The 26568-nt window shown below is 42.3% G+C and overlaps 1 protein-coding gene across 1 annotated transcript; it reads left to right on the forward strand.

Moving 5' to 3' along the window:
• Positions 1-1021: 1021 nt before the first annotated feature.
• tmod2 (tropomodulin 2) lies at positions 1022-25946 on the forward strand. The gene is made up of 10 exons (XM_080425493.1): positions 1022-1143; positions 8719-8933; positions 10305-10461; positions 18566-18688; positions 19226-19300; positions 20417-20547; positions 20820-20927; positions 21083-21226; positions 21669-21813; positions 23000-25946. Exons 2-10 carry the CDS (start codon positions 8808-8810, stop codon positions 23029-23031), a joined length of 1041 nt encoding a protein of 346 aa, XP_080281619.1. The 5' UTR covers positions 1022-1143; positions 8719-8807; the 3' UTR covers positions 23032-25946.
• Positions 25947-26568: the final 622 nt, after the last annotated feature.

Genomic DNA, 26568 nt, shown 5'->3' on the forward strand with positions numbered 1-26568 from the left:
TTAAAGAGCATATACACTGATATTCAACTCTCATCCTAGACTGGTTGCAAAATACATTTGAGAAGACATTCTGCTGCAGGGTTCTGCAGCAGCAGTTTTTGGCATAATGCAAATGCTGTTCACTATCCTTATGTTAGCAACTGTATAGAAACCAATTGACTATGACTATGACTATTAGACATGATGTAGAAACCTAATTGAAATGTTAGAGAAGAAGGGAGGGCTAGTTAGATCACATTGCAAAGGACAAAATAAATGCATATAGAAACCATCGACCAACTTGATCTAGTCCTAATTAGGGCTAGGTCTTGTCAGACTCTTTGACATTCATCAATACAAAAATGTGTCTGACAATGTTATTAATAGCTATAGCTTGTGCTTTTTGGGAAAGACTACTAAGAGTAGACCAGCTTATTAGATAAAGGTTATTGGATCCTAAAGCTACCAGACTGAAATTCAACTGTGGCTGGGACCATGTAGTTATTATTAAATTAGTTTGAATATGACCATAGAGTTATACATTACATTACATTACATTACATTACAGTCATTTAGCAGACGCTTTTATCCAAAGCGACTTACAATAAGTGTATTCAACATAGGTAGGGAACGAAAACTACTAATCACCAGAAGTCTTTAGTGCATTTTCTGCAAAAACAAGCAACCAAGAGTATACCTAGCGCTAAGGTAAAAGTGCAATATATCAGCTACCTATAGTTTGAATATGACAATATACTTATTTAGTTATATTATGATATATTATGACCATAGAGTTCTAAGTTATATTATTATCATAGACTTATATTACTTATATGATGACAATAGTTATATATTAGTTATATGATGACGATGGTGAGTGACATTAGTTTTATTATGACCACAGAGTATTCTTTGCTGAGACCGGATTGGCTCTCACACCATTGGCTACACCTACGCTGAACAATGCCGTGCCGCTATTGGTTCAAACGCCCGTCAGTCTTCTCAGTCAGTGAATAGGCTCCGCACCCTCTTCCTGTGTGGTGCCGCCCTTGGGATAGTGAGTGTGAGAAAGTAAGCATTTGAAGAAGGCATCGCATTCATTGCATTGGGAAAGATAGGAGTTATAGTTTGGCAGCGTTTCAAGTGGAAATACTTAAGATACAGGTAAGGAAATGGTCGGCTCGCATTTGCCATTGGTTTTCACTGATATTTAACAAGCTGCCAGCTGTACGGTGTTGCAAGCTGTCAGTGGCTGTAACGCTCTTTCTAGCTAGTATGTTAGCTCAAGGGCTAACAGGGACGTTAGCGTGTGGAACTGACTGAGGTAACGCTGGGTGGCTGCTAGCTGCATGTCTGTCTTCATTGAGTCAACACCAGGCTGCTCCTTTAATCATGATGTACTTGAGCGCATCCAACGTGAACCAATGTATTCAGCTTTAAGTGTGAACGCGTGTCTCATCATGACTTGATCTGATTTCAGTTGTAAAAGCAAGGCGTTCTGTTGTGTTGCCTTGTGCTCGGGGAAGATGAGCATCATCATTCATTGACCCAGCCGTGATTTTGTCTTTCCACCCTCCTATTTAACCAAAGTTACAATCACATCAGGGTGTGTTTCCGTACGTGTGGTTGTGCATGTGTACCTCGATCTGTTTTACGTGTATGTCTGCTATACATGTATGTGTCAACACTATAGGTTGCGTAATTCGCGATGATCCTATCATCATCATCAATGATCATCATATCATCATTGGGGTGGGTGATGGTGGTATGATGTGATGTAAGTTGAAAGCTCATTCGAGTGTATTTCATTGCACACTACTGCCAGTCAGAGTCGCAAGACAAACAGAGAGACAGACAGACGCCTATGATAAAGATACCGTCAGCGCGTCGTAAACAACCGAAGTTAAGCCAGCGATGACTCAAACACCAACCGGGGACACCCAGTTTTCCGTGGCTGTCTGTCATGCGTGATTGTTTACCGTGAATGTGTTGCTCTGATTGTTAGATTTAGACAAAGGCTTTGTCTTGACACTGGTTGTTTGTCCAGTGGTGCTCTAGATGCAGGAGGGTGTGGTCCAAGGGTAGAGACGCTTTGCTTTGCGTGGGGAAGTTAGTCCCCCCCAGGCTTGGAAAGCAGGTAGTTTTCCAGGGGATGATATCATTGAATGGAATCTTTGCGGTCACTCACTGCTGACTAGGCATTGCTTGCGAATGCAAGCCTGCTGTTTGAAGTATAACAAACATGCCACAAACAACTGCCATTCAGTAGTTGCTGATAAACAGGTTTCGCAGACTGGATTTAAGTTAAGCCTGCACAAGTGTTTAGACATGCTTCATTTGTAGTGAGAAACGCCTTCATTTAGAGGGAGAAACAACAATGTTGTTGTATTAGAGAAAGGTGAGATAATGATGGGGGGAAAGTAGAGATGTCGTGATGCTATGTTGAGCTATGTGAAGCCTGGGGTGCCAAAGAGGGCACTCCTTGAGTGGTGTCCTCATTACTTAATCATGTGTTTTGCCTGTGTGTGGATGAGTGATGGGGCAGATTGGGGTGAATACACATCTTGTGTAAGTCTGAGAAAAATCCCCAGACTCCTCACCCCATTTACTGATGTAGAAGTATGTGGGGATCGCTGTGGTTGAAATGGTTGTGTGTAGTTGGAATTTATGTAAATTCAATGTATTGGGATTTGGCACATAATGAACATCTAAAACATGTTGTGCTGCTAGTGCTATTGTCTGAAAAAAGCTATGTCATTGTCGCATGATGCAGTTGCCAGTTTAAAGCCCTGTCGAAAACAATTAACAATACAATGCAAAAGTACATGACGTCTTCTTAGCTATAATGTGAGTTTAGTCGGAGAAGCTGAGAATACTGCAGTTCACTGCAAACAGTGAATATAGGAAAATGCTATATTGGTCTGAAAAATCACAATTGGATATTCCCCCCAAATTGTTCAGCCCTACAACCTACGCCAGATCACAACTTTTTCACCACTTTTTCACTTTCTATGTGCTAGTTTGTAAACTTTATTGCAGTGAAAACATCCTCACATCAGCATGATGGGACACTCCCTGTTTCTCCATCTGTTTGGCATCATGCTCTGCTTTTCCCTAGACACTGGGAGTGGCAGACACTGATGAAGGGGAGATCAGGGGACCATAGGGGTGGAGGAAGTGAGGACGAGAAGAAAATAGAGATGGAAAGAGTTGGGGAGGAAGGAGTGTTGAATTTTGTCCCCTGAACAGTAGACAAAATACACTCTAAGTATAGCCGTACTATAATAAGTAATACGTTAATACCCCGTCTACACTTCCTGTGTTCATCTCTCAGCCTTAAATTACTATTCCCCAGCTTCTGTCTGTGGAGAACTAAAACAACAGACTCAGAGGCAACCCGGTAGTAATTAGTAAGAATTATTGTTGATGGAATGATACTTAGAATGTTTAATTGCAGTCTGAATGTTTTGAGGTTCCCCTGGATACCTGTGCATGCTTACACTGTACTGTAGGTCCATTGAATTCCGGTCTGTATGATTTAACTCTATAATGGGATTTAGATTATTATGTTCCTGTAATAAAGAGGTGAGAAATCATTCCTTAGTTTTGTTATATTTACATTTACTTGAATACAAGAACGCTGACCCCAAAGCACGCTCGCCCGCGTCAAATGTCCGGCGACCTCAGAACGATCGCCACCAAGTATTCCTAAATGTAACCTCAGTAACCTAACCTTATTATTCCTAAACGTAACCTCAGTAAAACTATGCCTAACCCTAGACGTATTCCTAACCTTAACCTCAGTAAAACTAATGCAAGAATACAGTCCGCACCCAAAAATGGGTGCGAGTGTGTTTTGGGGCGAGCGTTCCGGTTACTTTTTGCAAAGTATGTTTCCCATGCCAATAAAACCCAATTGAATTTAAATATCTAGCCTTAGATATCGAAATACTAATAGCTTTGGGAACTGCAAAGAGACCACACTGTCTTGTAAACCTATTCTATGTGTGTCTGTGACACATGTCTACAAATCCTAACTAGAGGTAAGTAGAGGAAAGTGTGTAAGGATCACTTACGTTGTTATTGGCCCTAGCCATCTGTTGTGTGTTGTTGTTGTCCAGTGGGATTAGCACACACAGAGGAGTAGGAGAAAGGCATTGATCAGACTGAATCCTTTGACCGTCTCATCCTCTCCTCAGCTCACTCAGTGCCGTCATTACCGCTGTCTGCACGCTCCATTACTCTTGTCTGGGTATCATCATTTTCATCAGTACTGGACCTTAGGCATTGGCATTACATAACCTGTGGCCATTCATTTGAACTTGGGGGTGAAATCATTTATGATTCAGTGTGGTACAAAAACTGTTTTGGAGAACAGTGTGGTAAAACAGTGAATGTTATAGGCAGGCATATTGTTGATTTTAGCATAGCTTGTAATTACAGCATTACAGCACATGTGCCTGTGTGCTCTTGAGGTGACTTATCCCTGTCCTTGGGTGGCCTTTTCTCAGTCCAGAGTTGACATCACATCATTTGGCGTCTGCAGATTTGAGAAGTATAGATATTACTAAAACTAACCCAATGTGCTAAATGTGATTATAAAATAAAAAAAACTACCAGAACATTGTTCTATGCACTCACAGGCTATACGAAACACACATATTTGGTACTAGTGTACACTAGTACTAGTATGCACTTGGTATTAGTACTAGTGTGCACTAAATACTAGTGCAACAAGGCAGTAAAAAATAGCAGCAGATGTAATGGCAGATATGTACATAAGGTCAGGTGCATGGTTTAAATTTCACTTTACAACCTATTCTAACTGAGTGACAAATCAGCTGTAAACTTCTTACACTTAACTATACCCTTGATAGTAGTGTAGTAGTTGACTGGAATCCACTTAGCTCAGTGATCTAATTTAGTCATTACCCAATTAAGCACCATCTTCTCTGATGTATTCTGTATTTATTTTTTTACTTGGCTTAAATGACAGCATATGAGGTTATGATTATCAATGGATTCCGTTCAAAGCTTGGGTTGTGGAGAGAAAGATCCGAACTAGTCTTGGGCAGTATCTTGTTTGTTCATATCTTGCTGGAGCGCCTGATGACACTTGTTGCTGTGGCTAATACCGACACATCAGTGGGCTAAACAGAGATGTGTGGATCGTAGTGGTGGCAGACTGGCAGTTTTATAAAATCATATGGCTAATAAATGGCTTTTGTAGCCTGAAGACGTCATCATCTCAAGATAGTTATAGCCTATGTGGGCAATATTTTAATTATTCCATATCCAGGAGCATTTGTATTTTTGACGGTACAGAAAATCATGCCTTCGGTTGGATCTCTAAATACCCTTAACTCGTAACAAGACTTTTGTCTGTTCAAAGCACAACTTTATTACTGGCGCTCTGCCATCATGCCACACCATAACAGCTAATGACCACCACCCCCTTCCAGTCATTCCTTCACAGTTCACAATGAAATGTCATGTCACCCCATTGCCTCACAGACAGTGCACTACATTTCACACTGGTTATTGTTGTTAACAGGAAATAGGTGTAGTTTAACACCCTGATATCCCATAATAATATGATACCGACCCAGCCTATCCTAAGCTGACAACTATACAGGAGTGAGATGTCAGGGAACTCTAAACTGCAGACATCACCGCAGGGAAATGATTTACACTCCTCAGTCATTTGCAGGCCCCGGGATAGAGGATGTTTTTCTGCTGTAACAGAGTCTCGGATAGTTTTTTAATGTAATGTACAGTTCAGTATATGCTAGACTGAGTGGGAGGGAGCCATGTTCTATGGCTCCCTCCCACTCAGTCTTGCAGTATGGTTCCAGTACTTTAATAAACTGGCCTGGCCTTCGCTCCCTGTTCTTAACCGATACAGAATGGTCTGCTTTATGGGGGAAGGCAGTCAGTAGAATGTGTGATGGCATGACAGAGCTTCCTAGTGAAGTCAGAGGTTTCGTGTGCGACAGAGTGATTAGGAATGAAGACCATCTGTGAGGACCGGTATGGCAGGGAATGTGGGTACAGGAGGTCACGTGTGAACTTCAGACTGTGTAGTGGGAGAGGGTGTAGCGTACACCCATTCCCTAGTTCACACACACATCTGAGCTTTGTTTGCTCTTTACTAGCTATAGACTCTTATCTATCCTCTACTGATTTTCTCGCCAGTAGCTCTGGCTCTTTTTTAAGTCTCCTTTTTTGTAAACTTATCTTTTAGCTCATACAGTCTATATACACACATAAGATTAGGGTTACATGTGGAGTTTGTTGTTGATTCCCATAGGACCTGACATTCTGTTCTCTCATCCTGAGAAAGTTCCTCTTTTGTCACAGCTGTGTGTGTGTGTGTGAGACGTGTAATGTGTATAGTACGTATGTACTGTACTGTATCATGTGTCCATGCACATGTTTGTCCTTCCTAGGGATGGGTATCGTATAGTTAAGACATTATCGATTGCAATTTATATTCTTCTAATCAATTCCTGTTCTAAAAAAAAGAAAAAAAGAGGTCAGATGTTTAGATAACAAAAATATCTTGTTAACTGATCAGTGGTATCTGTCAGTGTTAACAGTGTAAAAGTAAATAGTATTTACTTTTACTGCTTGTACAAAAACTGCGTATGTTAGTACCTGAGAGAGGCCATTCTGAAACCTTTTGTTAAAAATGAAATGAATGAAAAGACACAATTGTCAAAGAACTGTAATAAATATGAACCTGATGCATTCCTTGACAACACAGTGGAAAGCAGTAGTGGTTGACCTATTTATAGGATACCTACTGGCTAGGACGACCATATTTTCAAACCACCAAACCGTGACGGTGTGACCCTTAAATGTTCATACATGTGTGTAAATTTATGCACACATGTATTGTACAGGCCTTTTCATCAGGATTCAGGATGTGGGACAATTATTTTAGTGCTTAGCAGCACACTGTAGTGACATACTATAGTGACTGCACCTTTCAACACTATGGATGGTGGTTATAGGGAATAATGAGTGGGACAGAACATGATAAACGTCTTAAATTATTATTATTTTAATTGTTTACTCACTTACTTTTTTAATTGTGAAAACCGTATGAATTTGCCAGTAAATGTTGAAATCCGTGACATTGACAATCCGTGAGTTTCACAGATGTTTTGTTGTTCATCACAGATATTTATGGGGACTCTGCAGTATGGCTTCGATCTAAGAGTGTACAGTTTTATTGTCTCGCGGTTTTCGAGCCTGTGGGTCCTAACTATCACTATTAGCAATTTGCTGGCACCCCCTGTAGAACCAGCGACAGCCAGTCACAACACCCCTTATCAAAAGAGAGAAGAGTGCGTCAGAGCAGTAATTTGTGGTTAAAGGACTTCACACTGTTACATTAGCCATGCATGATACACGATAACTCACTTATCTAAACAGATGTACATGCTGTCTGTTGTGTTGATGTGTGAGATGTAACCACATTAGTTAAACAGGTCCTGGCAGAGCGCTACATATGTCCTTGAAGATATGTAGCCTTTTCAGACTGAAAGGGACATTTTCAGCTGTAACTAGACGCGTCGCAATTCAGGGCAATTGCAAAGTGTGGTTGCGCCGACGCGATTCGCGGGTCGGTGCCGCCGGGACCCGAGTAATACGCTGGGAGGAATACCGTCGGAGGCTGCGGCAATTACATTGTCACGTCACTCCTGAGATCACTTGCTTTTCATTTTGAGAGGATTGATCCCCCAAAAATCATGTTTTTGCATAAAACGGTTACGTTTTGGGCATTTGTGGCGCCCTCTATGGGTCAAAGTGGAAATTATTTTGGGGATTCGTTGAGTAAACCACCCTCGACATGTGATTCAAATTTGGGATTGACCGGACGTTTCGTTCGTGATTTGTAGCATTTTTGGTAAAACGGGCCCCTCCCACTAACTTTGGAAGCCATTTACGGACGAACGGTAAGGACTATCAAAATGCCGTTTGGATATGTTTATCGCATGGGCCCAGAGATTATGTGTACCGATTTTTGTTAAATTTGGACAAAATATATGGGAGGAGGAGCTAAAAGTGTGTTTTGAAGAAAATTCAAAATGGCGGAAAATCTATCCTGACGCAAATGGGCGTGGCCTATATGGGGAGATGCGTCATGACCCAAGGAATCTAGGGAAAAAGAAATTTTGATTTTACGACCTACGGTTCAAGAGTTATAGGCCAAAACGTAAAGGGGGCTGTTATAGCGCCACCATGTGGCCGATTAGTGTAATTATTTTATCAATAATTTCGGACTAAATTAGGAACCTCCCCTCCAAATCTGGTAACTCTAGCTCTTACGGTTTCTGAGAAAAAAATACTTGAATTTGAGTTTTTGCACTTTTCCATTAAAGTGGATGGGGAAATTTAATGCACTAATAAATCAATATCAATAAAACTATGCAACCAATCTCTTAGCCTTATACAAGCGCACGATTCCCGGTGAGGCCGGTCATTTTGACATATGGCACTAAATTGGGAAAAATAAACTGTGGGAGGAGAGACTATCTAAACTATTGTTTATCTCCATTAATAATAATAAAAAGAATAATAATAAAGTGTGAGGATTACTATAGTCTGGTTGCCCTGTTAGGGCAACCACACTAATTACATTATCCCGTTATATTTCTTGTCATGTCAAATGTCATTCCTTCACTCCCTTGTCTCTGATCATGCGTGTCATTGGCCTGTGTGTTTCTTTAGGAATACTCGCCCTGGTTCCGGAGCCGTGAGCCCTGAGGGACAGTGCTGTGCTGTAGGAGTATCTAACTTGCTGTAGCCCGTCGTTAACCATGGCGCTGTCATACAAGAAAGACCTGGAAAAGTACAAGGAGATTGACGAAGATGAGATCCTCAACAAGCTGTCGGCGGAGGAGCTCAAACAGCTGGAGACTGCCCTGGAGGAGATGGACCCAGAGGTGAAGGCTTGGGGAGGGGCTGTGGGAGAGACACAGAGACCCAAAAGATTTTCTGGGAGAAATTAACAAGTTGTTGAAGGGGTTGATGTGAACGAAAGTGGGTGGTTGCATTGGCGGTAGGGATGTGTGTGTGTGTGTGTGCATCGACTAATTTCACTGAACATTGATTTTGTAATGACTACACAACTAATTCAAATAAGGAAAATAGCCAACACTGCGAAAGATTGTGGTGTGTGTATATATAAAAGCCATTTGAAATGCTTAATATCATTTTCTAATTTCAATTTAAAAAATGCCACACAAAAGTATGGCCTGCCCTGTGGAAAGCAGCACAATGTCATGGGAGAGGCTAACACAAGTCCCTTGGTCCCCCAGACGGCCCTGTGTTTGTGTGTTTGTTTTTGCGCAGAGCTGTTGATTTAGCATAATAAAATCTCCCCGGGCCACCGAGAGGTTTATTTGTTTTCCATTTAGATTCCCGAGTGAGATGAATCACCCGCATGATAACCAGGCAAATCCCAGAGGAAACGCTAAACAGCAGTCAGAACAATTTGGTCATTCCTTCATCTGTCTTAAAGGGAACACTTATTCCAATGTATTAGTGGCATGGCTATAACATCATGAACAATACTTTGCAATGGGTATCATGCTGCAGCATTCTCTTACATTTCTCTTATATTTTCTCTTAATTGTCTGTTAAGAGAACATGCTAATTATTAGAGTGGCACAAAGTAACTCAAATTTAAAAAAAGAAGTAGCTAATCACATCCAGGTTGTTATTGTCTTAATTGGGATCAATGACCAAAAGTATTTTTTTAGCCCATGAATTTAATAATCCAATCCATATTATTTACTGATATTCATGCATTTTATATGTTCTCTAATGTAAAATGCCTTCTTTCTAGCATTGGACAAACAATATGTGGACTCTTATCTCAGTCAGTATAAGAGCGCTCTTGACCACTCTTAAAATATGCTCTTACCTAAGAGAAGAGCAAAATAAGAAAACATTACTGAATCCCCAAAACTAACGAAATAAGAAGAAAATCATGGATAAGAACAAGAAGAAAGTTGTTCTTATTCCTGCATGAGGCCTGTTGCTCTCTTTTTAGAAGCCTAGTCTAATCCACCACCCAGTGACGTAGTCTCTGGAGGTTCAACTGTATCTGGTTGAGGAATGAATGAATGAACCATATTTCTTTCAACTGACTATCAGCAATGACTTCATATCCACAAAAAAGTGGTAAAGTTCTTTAACAATACCATGCTCATGCACTTCCCAATGCTTATAGTCAAAGGCTTGTTAATACAACTGTAGGGTCTGTCAGTCTGTAGTTAACCTGCCTAAATGTGTCTCCTCGTCTAATCCAGAACGCTCTGTTGCCGGCGAGCATGCGTGCGAAGGACCAGACGGCCAAGGCAGATACAGGAGCCTTTAACAGGGATCGCCTTCTCAACTACCTGGAGAAGGAAGCCATGGAGCATAAGGACAGAGAGGACGTTGTCCCCTTCACCGGGGAGAGGAAAGGTAGGAGTGTTAGTGTTTTGATAGCTTGTCTCTTGCAATAGTCAGATAGGTCCCAGAGGAACTGTGTACTTTATATCATTGTACAGTATGTACAACTTAAATGGGTATTTAACTTAAACACTTCTCGGGTCATTTTAACATTTACTCTGGTGAACTTTTGTCTGCCACCCAGATGTTTTTATTTTGTGTAAGACATTTTCTTCTGCGTTTATTTGATAGTCGGGATCGGGACCGCTACGCCAGCCGTCCGGGCCCACCCCAAACAGTTTTTAAGTTGCTTGATATTTGGATTATTTATTTAATTTGATCCTACAGTATTATTTTTTTATTAGGTTTTTTCATTTGACATGTTGAATGTTAGAAAATGAAGAAAAAAAGTTTACGGAGAAGGATTTTTATCCTTGAAATGGCCTTAAATGTAAGAAGATTTTTTTTAAAAATCTCAATCATTACAATGTCAAGTAGTTATTTGTTAATCAACTAGCCAATTACAATGTGACCATCCCTCTGTGTTATTATCTCCACTAGGCAAAGAATTTTGCCTGTTTGTCTGTGTGTGTGTATGTTAAGGCTGCCGCATACTCAATACGAAATATCTGCTTCAGCAGGTCAATAAAGGACAAAATCACGTGACGTCATTGCAGCGCTAAAGAATTTCGGCAGTGCCTTGCCGATTTGGTAGTTCTTGCGCTTCTGATTTTCTAACTAGCCGAAACCCTCCACTAGCCAAACTTCATGTGTGATTGAACATACACTCAATTCACTTATAATTATTTTTGATTTTGTAATTACACATTACCCCGTTTTCTCCCCAATTTAGTCGTTAATATGCCAATTGATTCCTCCCCACACACATTTGTGTGTTCTCACTGCTGTGGTGTCCTACTGACTCACCTACCAGTGAGGAGCCCCCACCGGGAGGACGTTGAGCGTTCGTCCTACTCCTCCCGCCCATCACTCCCTGCTGACAGGTGCCGCCCCCGGCCCGTAGGAATGCGTGCATCTTGCTTCCCTCCCCCGGACATGGGCCAACTGTGTTCGTGTGTAGACGCTCGACAAAGCCTGATGCACCATGGTGGATTCGAACTCACGACCTCTGCGGTGGTGGGCAGGCACTTTACCGCTGCGCCACCCAAGCGCCCTGTTTGCTCGTGATTTTATATAGTTTTATTTCCGAAAAATCGGCTTGCTAAGTAAATCCCTCTCTGAGCGACTACAAACGCAACCAGATGGCAATTAATTAATGCAAAGAGATGGCACACACTTTGTCCTCTGTGCCTGTCGCCTAAAGCTCATTACCGTATGTCAAAGCACGTCAGGTTGATGTAAACAAACGGAGAAGAGCTGTGGTAAAATGGCTGTTCCAGCAGTGTTATACATTGGGCGCGTCTAACGTTCAGAACCCAGAGCGGAGTCGAATAAAACGGTTTCGTCCTCACCGAGCTTTGGGAAGCCCTGCCAAGCCGAAAAATGTGTCTGGGTGCTTCCGTAGTTAATCTTGCAAACCACTGGATTGATCAGTGTCAAACGTTTTTCGTGCACACTGCCAGTAGGCCAAGGAAGTCACTCCCAAGTTAACCCATTTTTCAAACCGGCCTCATGATGATGGCGCTATACCAGGCCGCTTTACATTGAACCTTCGATCATACGAGTATGAGTGGCCTGGTGTAACCTAATACCCAATACCAGTATTAGCTTTGTACACCCCAAGTCATTTCCATAAATGATGGCAACATCTAAGCAACTGTCTCTGTTTGTATTGTGTTTCACAGGTGTTGTGTGTTAAGTTTCTCATTGCACAGCTGTGTGTGTGTGTGTGTGTGTGTGTGTGTGTGTGTGTGTGTGTGTGTGTGTGTGTGTGTGTGTGTGTGTGTGTGTGTGTGTGTGTGTGTGTGTGTGTGTGTGTGTGTGTGTGTGTGTGTGTGTGTGTGTGTGTGTGTGTGTGTGTGTGTGTGTGTGTGTGTGTGTGCTAATTTCTGCTCCCCTGTCTTTGCAGATCCACGTCTGCTCTTATGCAACTCATAGTAGAGAGAGGGTGGTACAAGTAGGCTCAGGGAGGAAGGGAGGGAGAAATAAGATACCATATACAGTACATTTAGGTGTTGGGTCTCTTGAATCGGTACCAAGGCCACTGTAGGCCTGAGTTTTAGCACTTTATCTATGTATTGATGTCATATGGGAATGATTACTTACTATTATTACCTCCGCCAGGTCGAAGGCTGGTAACGGAGATTATGTTTTCGTCACTGTGTGTGTGTGTGTGTGAGTCAGGAGCTTATCTTGTGTGCTGGAACCAATCAGTGTCAAACCTTTTGTGGAAACAAAGTTAATAAAGTTGGACTTATAATGGCCTTATACCACCCGCTTTATGTTTTGGCCTGTAACTCTTGAACTGTTGGTTGTACAATTGAAACTTGATCATGACGCAACTTCCCATATATAGGCCACTGCCATTTCCACCAAACTCGATTTTCCGTTACTTAAATCGCAACACAGTCTTGTGATGAACTCTTTCAGTATAGCCCGTAGAGAAGCAATTATTAACCTATATAAACGGACTAGTGTATTCATAAACTCTTTTGGTATTATTAACCTATATAAACGGACTAGTGTATTCATAAACTCTTTCGGTATTATTAACCTATATAAACAGACTAGCGTAGCGTATTTTAACCATCATCATCAGCTATTTATACATTGTGGAAACAGACAGGCAGCCAATGGAGACTGTCGGGGCGTGGTTTGGATTCCAGCTGCGTGGTTTGCTAAGAACTCCCTTACGCGGGGGTGGGGGGGGGGGGGGGGGGCGCGCGCGACAGGAAGCGCAATAACCCCACGTTTGCAACTACTTTCGCCTGCGCATTTCACCGGGTATGGCCTAGTAATATACAAACTGTAGTCAGTAAATGTGTGTACTGTCCTACCAGCCACTACTGAAGGCCATTTTCTATTCTGAACCGCCTTGTTGGCGGTTAAATTCGTAAAAGAGAGACTCCTCAGCACCGGCGGGCTGTAAACGTAAAGGTTAATTTTTTACTCAGATCTCCCAAGTGACTGGTTGTTCTGGAATGGATTTGATGCAGACTTGACTGTCTTGGAGGAGGCTCAGTGATTCTGTTGGCAGTGGAAGACACAAGTTGAATGTCCTCGTAGCCACTGTCTGGAATATGGACTGGAGGTGATCTAGTGACAAGTGAGAAGAAAAGAAACATTTTACACATGGTAGGAATTCTGTCCAATCGAAGTCCAGAGTCATAACATCAGGGCCTCTGGGGATCCAAGCACTTCTCTTCTTGCTGGAGAGGAAATCAGTAACTGACACATTCCTCTACGCTGACCTCCTCAATATAATACTCTCACTGTGTGTGTGTGTGTGTGTGTGTCTCTTTGTGTGTGTGTGTGTGTGTGTGTGTGTGTCTCTGCGTGTCTGTGCGTGCGTGCGTGCATGAATTGACAACATGGAAAACTCAAACTGAGGTGGTTCTGTGGAATGTGGTTTTTCTCCCATATTATTCTCACCCCCTGCTGATAAATTATGTGTTACTCGAGACACGCACGCACACACACACACGCACACAGCTATTTTCTTAGCTGGTATTTGTTGTATAGTAGCTATTTGTGCAATCCTTAAATGTGTAATCTTGTTTTACATCTTATTTGACCACATTAAAGTTCAAATTTAGTAATAATGTGCAAATAGTGTCTCTAATATACACACAACGACAACTTGAAAGGAAATAAACGTTTACAGAGTGAAACAAGCGAGGACTTTTCTTTCTTTTTTTTCTGCTTTTCTGCCTTTATTGATGTACACAGTAGAGGGAGTGACATGCAGCAAAGGTCATCTGGCTCAGGAATCTAACCCGCGACTAAGCGAGGACCTTTTTATTTAAGATATGTTTATTATGCTTCATTTCAGATAGGTCAGTGTAGAGGGACAGGAAACTAAATGGAGAGAGGAGAGACGTGTGAGACAAGATAGGGGTCAAATTCGAACTTGTTTCCTCGCACTCACAGGAGCATATGGTCTGGCTGAGCCACCAGGCACCCTCAACGACTTTGTTGAATAATTTATTTATTAAAATGACTCTGAAGACAGTGGTCATGGAACATGCAGGTGTAAGGACGACGTAATGTTATATCTTTACATGGCAGTGATCAGCGCAGCAGACTGTCTTGTGTGGGAAAGACGCATCTAATTTCAGTGTGCATACCAAGGATGCATGTTAATGCCAATGCACAAAATGTAATTGAGTTGAATAATATGTGGTGATGATTATTGCCATGCGTGTTCAAGTGTCGTGGAGGCTTACTGTATTGTCAGCATGGTAGTGATGAGCGGGTCGACCCGTAACCCGCGGGACCCGCGGGTCAACCCGCGGCGCGGGTAGGTCGAGTCAGGATTTCAGAGAAAATTATGCGGGCTGAGGGTGAGCGGGTCAGCCGCTCTCCACGAAAAAAAATAAAAATAACCCTATTTTGACCAACATGCTTGTTTATTCAGCCCATGACAATGTTGTGCTACTGTAGACATTTAAAGGGACTTTGGGTACTTAAAAGAGCGCTATATAATATATATATATATTCCCACCGCGGGTCGCGGGGCGGGTTGAGCCATAGATTTATATATGGGTTCGCGGGGCGGGTTGAGGCGGGTCGCGTTCCGTCGCGGGTTGGGGCGGGCGGGTCATGAAAAAACCCGACCCGCACATCACTACAGCATGGTGTTGGTGAGCAGTATACTGCTCTCCTCAAGTGAATTTAATTTGAGTATAAAGGTGACACCAAGTGATTGAACCACAGCCTTTGTTCTTACTTTCTCACATGCCACAGAACCTTTGAGAATTTCCCTCTCCGATGACTGAACCATCTTGTTTCCTGAGAAACAGTGGAGGGTGTGACTGCTTTACTGATTACAAATCTTGCTCTCACTCTTCACTCACTCACTCACACGTCTCGCCAACTTGAAACCACTGAGACACAGCCATTAAGAAGCACTTTCTACCATGGCCAGAACAAGAGAACGCAACTTGTTCGTTACTAACAGATCCTGTTCTCCCATAGCCATGGGTTTTTATCCCTCCGTGCTTTCCTCGCATTTAGGTCATTAGACATGTTCCTGTGGGATCATGGGACTGTCAGCCTTTTCTGGGGCTCTCCCTCTACTGCTGTGGGGCCGGGTGTCAGTCCAGAGGGACTGGCACAGGATGCTGCCTGACTGTATTTACTGTTTACTGGCTTTTCAGGAAGTGCCAGGGCCCCCTGGAGACCAGTTTCAGTATGACTGGTTTGACTGACAGACTGTGGGAGGGAGGGAGGGTATCTGGGGTTGTTTTTGTGTGAGGAGACGGACGTTTGGGTGAGAGAGGTCTAGGGGCACTCACTGTACTGTATTTGTTCACATGTTGTTGCCCCGGTAGCACAGCTCTGTTGCATTTACTGTCATTGTTCCATGACTTCCTTCTCTCCCTTTTTTCCCTTTTTTTTTTCTTTTTTTCTTTTCAGCTTGGTTGCCATGGAAATGTGACTGGAGTCCTGGCATGACTCAGTTGTCTCGGTTAGTCTAACATGAGTTCATAGGGAGTTGGCTTAGGAGAGAGAATGGTTAAATTAATCCTGCACAATAAATTACTGTTTAAAAGTAATGTAAGTGTGCATATCTCTTTTAGCTTCATTAAAATGCAGTTCCTACATCAGTGAGTCTCCCTCCCACTCTCTCTCTCTCTCACACACACACACACACACACACACACACACACACACACACACACACACACACACACACACACACACACACACACACACACACACACACACACACACACACACACACACACACACACACATACAGTTGAGCCCTGGCTCTGCAGTGTGGAAGCCCTGACGAGGTGGAAATTATCAGTATGGCAAGGTCAGTTTATTTGTATAGCACAGTTCATGTACAAAGGCAATTCAAAGTGCTTTACGTATGCAGAAAAGAGCATTAAAATACATAACAGGCATTTACAAGCATGAGGTAGGCTGCCCTGAAGAATCTATACTAACTTTTGGGTGCTTGCGTGGCGCAGTGGTAAAGTAGCTGCCCACCATCACAGAGTCTAGAGGTTAGAATCCACCGTGGTACATCCGGCTTTGTCCAGTGTCTATATGAACACAATTAGCCCGTGTTCGGGAGAGGGAAGTCGTGCGGGGAGGGTAAGGATTGATCCTACGGGCTGGAGCAGCACCTGTTGGGCAGGAGGAGTAGGACGCAGGCTCTACGTCCTCATTATGTTATACATTATGTTATTATGTGTTTGGAGCTGGCTTCAATAGAAGTGTCCTGTTTTCATGAGACCAGAAGGAGTGTTCTCTGGTTAATTGTCTCCGCCAGGCCGAAAGGCATGGCGAGAGAGTATGTTTTACCCCCTGTCCGTCCTTCCGTCCGTCCGTCCGTGTGTGTGTCCGTGTGTGTGTCCTGTCCGTGTGTTACCAGCTAATCTCCGGCACCGTTGGCCCGGTTGCTGTGAAACTGTGCACACACACTCCCTGGATGCCAATTCAGAACCTCTACCTCAAATATTTCACATGGGCCTGTTATAGCGCCACCTGGAGGCCGATTTGTGCAAAACCATTTTTTTAATATTACTCCTACAGATTTTATCCAAACGTCATGCAAATCGGTACACAGTATTTGCCTTCCAAAATTTGCAGGATTGGTCCGTTTTGAACAAAATGCCTCAAATCATGAACGCAGCTTGTGATTTCCGTGAAATTTCACAAACACATTCCCACTAGGCCGAGGAAGAAATGCCACCTGCCATTTTTCACATCAGCCTCATGGTGGCGCTATAAAAGGCTGATTTGTGTTTTTAACTATAACTGCACCGATCTGCGTGAAACTTTTCACGCACACTCCCTAGAGGCCAAGGAAAAACATCCGCCCTGCATTTTTCACATTTGCCTTTTATAGCGCCACCAAGAGGCCGACTTATGTAAAACAAATTTTTGGATATTAAGCCTTCACATTTTATCCAAATTTCACACAAATCGGTACACATGATCTCTATAGTCATGTGATCAAGATGGAACTGTTTGATTTTTCATATTCCATCCTGATTGGCTAACAATGACATCTAAAGTTTGCAGAAGTGGCCCGTTTTTAACAAAATGCCACAAATCATGAACGCAGCGTCCGATTGAGGTGACATTTTACAAGCACATTCGCACTAAGTTGAAGAACAAATGCCACCCTTTAACATTTCCCTATTATAGCGCCACCAGGAGGCCGATCTTTTCAAAACTTTTCTTTGTTGTATTACTCCTACAAATGTTGTCCAATCATCATGCAAATCGGTACCCATTATCTCTATAGTCAAGTGATCAAGATGGTTCTGTCCGATTTTTCATATTCCATCCTGATTGGCAAATTCCGAACATTGTTGGCCCACAATAACCTACCTGACCTGGCGGAGACCTGTGCTCCGAGGAGCACTTTTTCTAGTTTCAACCTGCTTCCCATTTTGCCAGGTGTACAAGCCTGCTTGCCTGGGCTATGGAGAGTGCTGTCAGACTCAGGCACCACAGGCCATGCAGTGTGCATGAGGAATAGAGTGGTAGAAACGTTGTAACCTGGATGGTTACGCTCATCTCACCACTAGGACATCTATCGCCATGTTGACCGGTCCAGAAAACATGTAGACAATGTCCTGTCGATTTATTTAGTGTCTGCATTAACTGTACATTTTTGTACTTGAGTTCACTTGGAATCATCTCCTCTGGCCCTCCTGTGTCTCGAGCTTGGACACAAACAGTCAGACGTGTGTGCATGTGTTTGCATGTGCTGCCGTATGGCGTGTGTGCTGCTTACCCATCATGTGATCCCTTGTCCAGGGCACAAGACAGGATGGGAAGGGCTGTGAGAGAATAACATCCAGCTACTCAAACTAGGCTAACTCAAGCCAACAGTTTGGCATTGACAAGCCAGTCCCGGAAATGGGAAGTTGTGCCATATCTCTGTTCAACCTTATTGGTCGTGGTTGTTGTATTTTCCCTACTTGTATGGTTATATTTATCCCATATTGGTTAAATGTTCACCTCTCCCCCTCTATTTCTGTGTCCATAGGTAAAGCATTCATTCCCAAGCAGAGACCTATAGAGATGTGCCAGGAGGACATCACAACCCTTGACCCGGAGTTAGAAGAGGCCCTGTCCAGCGCTACAGATACAGAACTGTGTGACCTTGCAGGTAAGAGTTGAGGGAATGTCCCTTGGGACAATGTGCATAAATGGCACTTGAGAACACTACTTTGTGTGAAGGAATCTCTTTAAATGGAGCCACACAGAATGCCCCTTGTATCCCACTGCTGCTGGTCCATGTTGGGACAGTAAAACACAGGCTCCTTTCACTCTAGACAGTAAAATCCTTAGTGTTACAGGTCCATTTCATTCCATTTGTTCACTCTTGGGAGTTAAATCAACGCTGCGAATTTTACTGTGCAGACCGTGTTTTCCCAGACCGCTGTCCTTTTACTGTGTGGTGCTGATTTGAACTGAACGGCCACAGTGAACAAGAGAATGACTCTGTTGTTTGCCATAGTCAAATCCTGAATGTTAATTTAACACTCAAGAGTACACAAATGGACCCGGTATGGTCACAGTCACACCCTTAAGATTTAGTTACTGTTACTTCACAGCGCTGAATTCTTTACCCCTGGGTAACACGCAAACAAGATACACTGCTTAGCTTGTTGTTGACTGTGTTTGTGTTCATGTCTGTTTGCAGCGATCCTTGGGGTTCACACACTGGTCACCAGTACTCAGACCTATGATGGAACCACTTCTAAAGAAGGCTACAACAGTGAGTAGAGTTCAGCCTAATTTATACTTTGTTACACGACTGCGCTGCTCGAGCTACATGGCCGTACGACTAGGCATGTAGCGATTTATCGTGAGACGATTAAAATCGATTCAAACTGGAGACGATTTAAATCGGTGTAATAAAAAATGTATCGCAACCCAAACGCAGAGGGCGCAATCTAGTTAGACTCCCTTCCTTGTTCACCGCCTACTATTTCTGCCTGAGTTCCCTCATCACTCGCTGAACGGCCAGTTGTGCATTAGGCTACGTTCACCCGGCCGAACGTCCTCTCAGACTATGAAATCTAAACAACTAGGCGCTAGCGCTGCAAGAGGGACTTGTGCATCGCATGTAGGCCTAAACGTTTATTTGACTGATGAATGGCCCAAACTACACCGTTTACTGAGAGGACCCCCTCCCCCGTCTGACAACGTTGTCAACAGTCTGATTTAAACTCTGCAGGGCACTGAGGTGCTCCAAATGAGAGATTAGATAAGAATGAATTGATTAACATAAATGAATGAATTCACTTCATTAGAAGTCTATCAGTTTAAGTTTTCCTTATTACATAAATGTGTTGTTTTGTGCGTGTTCCTGTTGGCTGAGAATGAAGCATAGATAAAAACAAATAAAAAAAACATGTAAATCTCAAGCTTGGAACAAAGGCTAAGTTAAGTTTGTTTGAAGAGGTTTTCTTTATAATTAATTTATTTAATCTGGGATATATGTTTTAAAATATTCATTTATTTTATTTTAACTCATTCACTGCCAGGCTTATTTCAAGCTTGTTGATCCCTATGCCACAGGCAGGAAAAATGGAACAATGTAATTTTTTTCTCCGTTTACATTTTAACATTGAAGTGGATAGAGCATTAACTTTTTGAAAATCGTTTTCTCCTAGTTCCTTTGAGATAAAAAATAAAAAAAATACAAAAAAAAATTAAAATGTTATTGAGTGAGTGAATCATTACATGCCTACGTACAACGAAACGTAAATTAGTGACCTTGCACAGAATTCTATTTTTAATAAACTGAAAGTGAAATGTGGCTCAGGTCCAATCACCTGATACGTGCCTGTATGTGTGCGCACGCTCATGCTTGTGCATATGTTCCCAGATGTAATCAAAGGGGAGAAGATGACCCCTGTGTTTGATGAGCCTCCCAATCCCACCAACGTAGAAGATACCTTGCAGAGGATAAAGGACAATGACAGCTCTTTAACGGAGGTCAACCTCAATAACATCAAGGTACACACAAACACATACAAACTCACGCATGCACGCACGCGTGCACACACACGCCTAAAGTGAAGAAACCGAAGTGTTCCCAAACAGGAGACCTTAATGATGATGCTTAACAGCGGTATGCAAACTCTCTTCCTTCTCAGCTGGCAACGTGACAGGCTTTAGGGCTAAAGCGTTTTGTTAACAAACTCCATACATAGTAACTTACTATCGATGGCTAAAGCTTGGACAGGAGGGCCATATCTTTATTAGACTCTTATGTCTTGTTTTTCCAGAACATTCCTATTCCCACATTGAAGGACTTGGCTAAAGCCATGGAGCACAACACACATGTCAAGAAGTTCAGCCTGGCGGCCACACGGAGCAACGACCCCATTGCAGTGGTTAGTGTCATTGCATGTTTTTGAGTGTTGTGATGACATGGCTCCCTCTCCGTTGTGTGTCTGAATTGAATTGGTTTCCCACAGCTGTTGACTGATACATTTTTCATGTTCTCACCAATGTCAACTCTGGCTCTTTTTCCTTGGCCAATTGGAAGGCATTCGGCGACATGCTGAAGGAGAACAAGACATTGCGTAGCCTGAACTTGGAGTCTAATTTCATCACCGGGGCTGGGGTGCAGGCCCTGGTCGACGCGTTGAGGGACAATGAGGCACTCATAGAGATAAAGATAGACAATCAGGTACCGAGTCCTATGTGACTACACACACACACACACACACACATTTAACACACACACACACACACACACACACACACACACACACACACACACACACACACACACACACATATATATCTATTATATATATACACACACATATATACATATATCTATACATATACACACACACTTGCAAACATTTGGGGAAATTGTTGTCTTGTGTTCATTCCATAATACCTTAACCATAACTGATCTAACACTAACCTCATGAAACTACAGTAAAACCTTATTAGGGAGACCAGTTTTATCCTCAATTGGAGTTGGACACATATCCCCAATCAACTGGTTTATTGTCCAAAATGTGTCCAAAATGTGTCCTATGTCAGTAACACTAAACAACACAACACACACTCGCATACATGCATAACTAGCTTTGTGTATATCTGTGTGTGTTGTTCAGAGGCAGCAGCTGGGTACTACAGTAGAAATGGAGATAGCGAAGATGTTGGAAGACAACAACGGTATAATAAAGTTCGGCTACCACTTCATGCAGCAAGGACCACGCTCCAGGGCTGCTGCAGCTATTACCAAGAACAACGACCTGGGTAATGATGACACGCATGCACAAAAATCATTCCCTGTATGTTTCCTTCTTACTGTCGTCTTGAGAATTTTCTTTGTCTTCCAATTTCTGTCATTTCCAAAATCAGATCATCATCATTAACTCTTTGACTGCCAAATCAATAGTGTGCCACTGCTGCCAGCAAAAACAGCGATTTTACTGTACCTTTGAAAAATCATAGAATATCCTCTGTGACCGCCGTCCTCACAGAGATCGGCGCATTACACACAGGGTTGTCGTAGTAGAGGGGGAAAAAATAGTCTGGCCTCCATTCAAGAGCTATGGCCGAGCTCTAGCAGAGATATGGCCATTTCACTGCAGGAAATAAACAGGGAGTAAACAAGCCTTTATTCTTTACAATGCCATTTCCGGGTCTGCCGTCATCAGGCAGTGAAAGCATCATCCATAGGATAGCCATCTAGTGGAAAACCACTGAAAACAAAAACTTGTCCAAACTGTCTTGGCAGGCTGGGACCTTTAATTTCTTTGTTATACTACTGTTATAATGTTTAGCTACACAAAGAGTGCTTGTGGAGTTTTTATCTACTGATGTGATCCACTCAGCATGTGGACATCATATTCAAGGGTGGTGGAAAACCCAACTATGACGTATGAACAAAATGGTGTGTAAATATGGTCAATTTGGAGTTCACCCCAAGTATTAAGGCCTCAATGACCTCCATTCTGTTCTTTCTTCTAGCTCATCATTCTCTCAGAGCTGCAGTAGTACAGGTCTGATGCATGGGTGTGGTGTGGTCCCAAGTGTGTCTGAACGCATTACGATAACAACCATTACCTTCACAGCACGTTGGATTGGAGCATTCACCCTCATTCACGTTAACAATACAGAGGTTGACCGCGCAATGTTACAGCTTTGGGGCGTGAAGGAGTACTTCCACTTCTTGTTTTCTGTCCACGCTTATCACACTTGTTACACTCGGATGGGTGTAAACTTTGACCGCGTAACTTATGACTCACTGCCTTTTATTATACTACTAACAGGCTTGAGTTGGTTGAAGGTTGTGCCGCATGTTTGCAGTTCTTCCGTTTTTCCCTCTCCTCTTTCTTCCTCATCAGTCCACCAGAGGAATGTCGCACCTTGCTTTTCCTCATTTAGTTTGATTTGTATTTATTTTTTCATCTCCATTCATTGTGCCTGTCCTCTCCAGTCCGCAGGAGGCGAGTGGAAGGAGACCTGTAGGGTTGGAGCCCGTCCCGTCCCCCAGCCAATCCTGTTGTCTCATCTCACCATGTGGAACAATTTCAGCCAAGCCCCTGGTCTCATCTCACTGTGTGGAATCAAAAGTCTTGTGCCAAACTGTGGAGCAAGGCGCCCTCAACAAGAATCAACATATGAGAAGAAGGGAAATAACTGGAATTGCCCTCTCCCACACACATGTTCATACTTCTTTTTGTTATGTTATTATGGATGTTATTATTGCAGCTGTACATGTTATGTTGTAGTTTTTAGTCATTCCATTTCAGTTGCTTTCTTTTCTTGTCTTTTTAAGCCTATATGAACTTCCCAGACATGTATTTCTTTCATTTTGTTTGTTTTTTATACTGTACTATGAGCATGTGAAAAAGGACATAATCCTAACCATCTAACAGGAACATCTGCTGGTAACCATGAACTAACATTGAGGAGTTCCTTTATCGTCAATTGTGACAGCTAGCTATAAACGCCTGAGTCCATAGAGCTACTTAAGAGTGCAGTTTTTGAATGACTGGGTTATCTCAACTCGCTCCTTGTATCTGTCATGTCTTTGGGGCAAGAAAGCATGGTGAGGCAAAAGCCTAAGTTGTACTTGGTCGCACAATAGGGCTGCTCACCGAATAATAACTGATTCTCAGTTATTTTCGGTGTGTCGTACTCTTGTATACTTTAGGCTAAAGCTAAACCAGTCTTTGCTAGAAAGCTCAGGTGACTGGTGTCCCACAGAGAAGGTAATGGCTCAGCCATAGCCGATAGCTAGCCAGCCATGACTGACTGAAGAGCACAAAAATACTATACCTTAAACTCTTGCCTGTTACCATATTACCAAATTCCCTGCTCAATGTGATTGAGTAGATGAACTGTTCCTCTGCATCTCAGCTGTGGAAGATATTGATTGAGATGCTGTGACGGTGACAGTATCAGATGCTGGCTGATTGTTAGGTTAGTTCGCAGGGCTTTGCTGGTACGGGTTGCCGTTTAAAAGGTTAATCTATACTTTCTTGTGCGACCTGTTAAAAAGGCTAATCTATACTTTGTCGTGCGACCTAACTACCTAAATATTTAACTGAAAGAAATAGGGGTGACAAGATCTTTGACTTGAAACCACGTATTTTGTGTCAGTATTGAAATAGTTGAGAGACAAAGTATATATTTGCCTTACGGCTAGCAAGTCGATTCTTAGCTTGTGCTGGCCCTATGCTCGTCAGAAGGCACAATTTGTCTTTCAGATCTGATATATAGACATATTAAAGACATACACTTGGCTTAGCAACTTGAGATTAAGCGCATGGCAGTCTTAAATGGCTTTACGGTTTTATTCGCAACGGAAGCTCTTGTTTAGATATGGTTTAACTTTCTGATTTTTATTATTACTGTTAATTTCTTATATTCATTGGAAACGGGGAACCTAGAGGTTGATCATTTTGGACTGTGTGAAGTGTGATTGTACGGTGACCGGAACAGGATAGTCATCCATTTGAGGCTGAAGAATCATTGACCTGAGTCTGCTATGTTACCAATGGTCTCGCTGTAAAGTTTTGCTCAATCGAGTTTCTACAATGTTTAACCATGCCAAAGACTAACATGCAATGCTTAATATATTCATACAGAATTTGATAGATATGGTTTTTCGTTTTCTTTTATCAGATAGTAATTTCCTTATCCAGTGCAGTTCCAATGGTATAGGAGAGTATCTAAAGAGAGCCTTTGTAATAGGAACAGTTATCTGAGCATAATATGTGCAATATCATAGTCTTGCTTCCATTTCATTGCATGCTTATATTCTGTATCGTGTACCATCCTAGTATACTGCATAGCAACATCTTAAACAAGGAGGTTGATGAGATGTTAGGAAGAGATGATTTGTTTTACTTGCCTCTCAGGTCCCAACTATAATATCTGTGATATTGTATGAGGCTACTGTTTCCAGGTTGAAAGATTTTGACACAGATCCTGAGGTATTTGCATTTCCCCGCCAGTCACACAGACACATACTCTCATTTACAACTCTGTAGGATCTAGTGAGTGAAATACCACTCCTTTTCTTACGTTGGCAGCATGCTGCATGTGATCCACACTCCACTGGACTTCCTTAGGAACACTTGCCTGACTCGGTTAGGCAAAATAGGACCAATTCTGCACTTAGAAACATGCATTTTTCTCCTAATGTCTTAAACCACTTGAACCCATAGCATCCCTATTCTGAGGGAACATGCGCCGAAAGTAGCAGATCTACAAGCTCAACGCATCACGACACGTAGACTTGCAGATATGCTATTTTCAGAAGACTTTTGGTGTATAGTGTAAAGGAGAGCGGACCAAGTACAGAGCCGACCCCGGTCAACTAAGTATTAGTTTACCAAGTATAGAGGGTTTAAATGGTTAATAGGAAGAAATATGTTGGCATGGAATCACCTTTTGCGATCATGTTTCTGTCGACCACAATGTTCTTTCATCTTAACAACTCCACATTCCTGGGATGTGAGTTGTATGGCTGAGCTCTGTTTTGGTTTTATTGTCTACATGCCTCTCAGCTATCGTGATTGCTGTCCTTCCACCGTGTACTACTTCTACATTATTGTCCTTTGCTGGTGGATTGTCTGCCAACAGTGGAGTGCCTCTGCTCTACCCTGTTGAGATTCTGTGATCTTATACTGTATTATTAGAATATAAAATGCCATCTCATATTGGAAACACATTTCTGTGTGTACTGTATCACTTGTAAGACACTCACTGCTGAGGTTTTTTTCTTTTTTCTTTTTTGTACCTTTTAAAGAAAAATAAATAAATCCAGAACTAGACTCGAGGAGGGAATATCTATTATTATAAAACCATAAGATGGGGAAAAGGCACTGTTAAATATATGATGTCCTCAACAATAAATGTTTTTACATACTCTGCACCACTGTCCTGCTCTTTTTCAACACGGTTATATATTTGGGTTAAATGTCATAATGTGATCATAAATTATGGTTCTAAATCTTACTTTAGGGCAGCTATTCAAACAATAATTTTCTCCAGTTATGCAGCTTTGGAGTTCCCTGGTGGCTCAAATAGGTAAATACACTGGCCGCTTTACTACAGTACAATATCCTAGGTACAAATAGAGCTACACCTCAAGTTCAAAAGGCCATTCTCATGGTAACAAGGACAGACAGGACACAGCCTGTGGGGGTTTTCTGTTGGTGGTGTATGTACGTATATGCAAGCGTCCTTTAATTAGATTCAGCTTTTGTGATTTGTTTGCACATGCCTGAGCGATGATGTAATTGTAATATATGACTCCATCCCTCTGGGTTTCCTGTGCCAGAGAGCTGCGGCGAATCTAGCTGCTGTTAAAAAAAGTTGAAAAAAGAAAAACTACTGCTGGCAGCCTCAGAGCAGCTAACTGTGACCAGAGGGGAAGTCAATGACTCATGTTTTTCCACTCTGTGAGAAAATGGTGCAAGAGAACCTCTTGTATGAGAGCAGGAGGTTTATGTCATCTGTGCATTTATCACACCAGAAGGGTTTATTTAATGG

Source organism: Gymnoscopelus braueri (assembly GCF_963280865.1).
Source record: "Gymnoscopelus braueri genome assembly, chromosome: 1".
NCBI lineage: Eukaryota > Metazoa > Chordata > Actinopteri > Myctophiformes > Myctophidae > Gymnoscopelus > Gymnoscopelus braueri.

Coding starts and splice junctions, on each gene's coding strand:
- tmod2 (XM_080425493.1), top strand. CDS start 8,808: ATGGCGCTGTCATACAAGAAAGACCTGGAAAAGTACAAGGAGATTGAC. Junction 18,689..19,225: donor AGAACTGTGTGACCTTGCAG/GTAAGAGTTGAG, acceptor GTCTGTTTGCAG/CGATCCTTGGGGTTCACACA. Junction 19,301..20,416: donor TTCTAAAGAAGGCTACAACA/GTGAGTAGAGTT, acceptor ATATGTTCCCAG/ATGTAATCAAAGGGGAGAAG.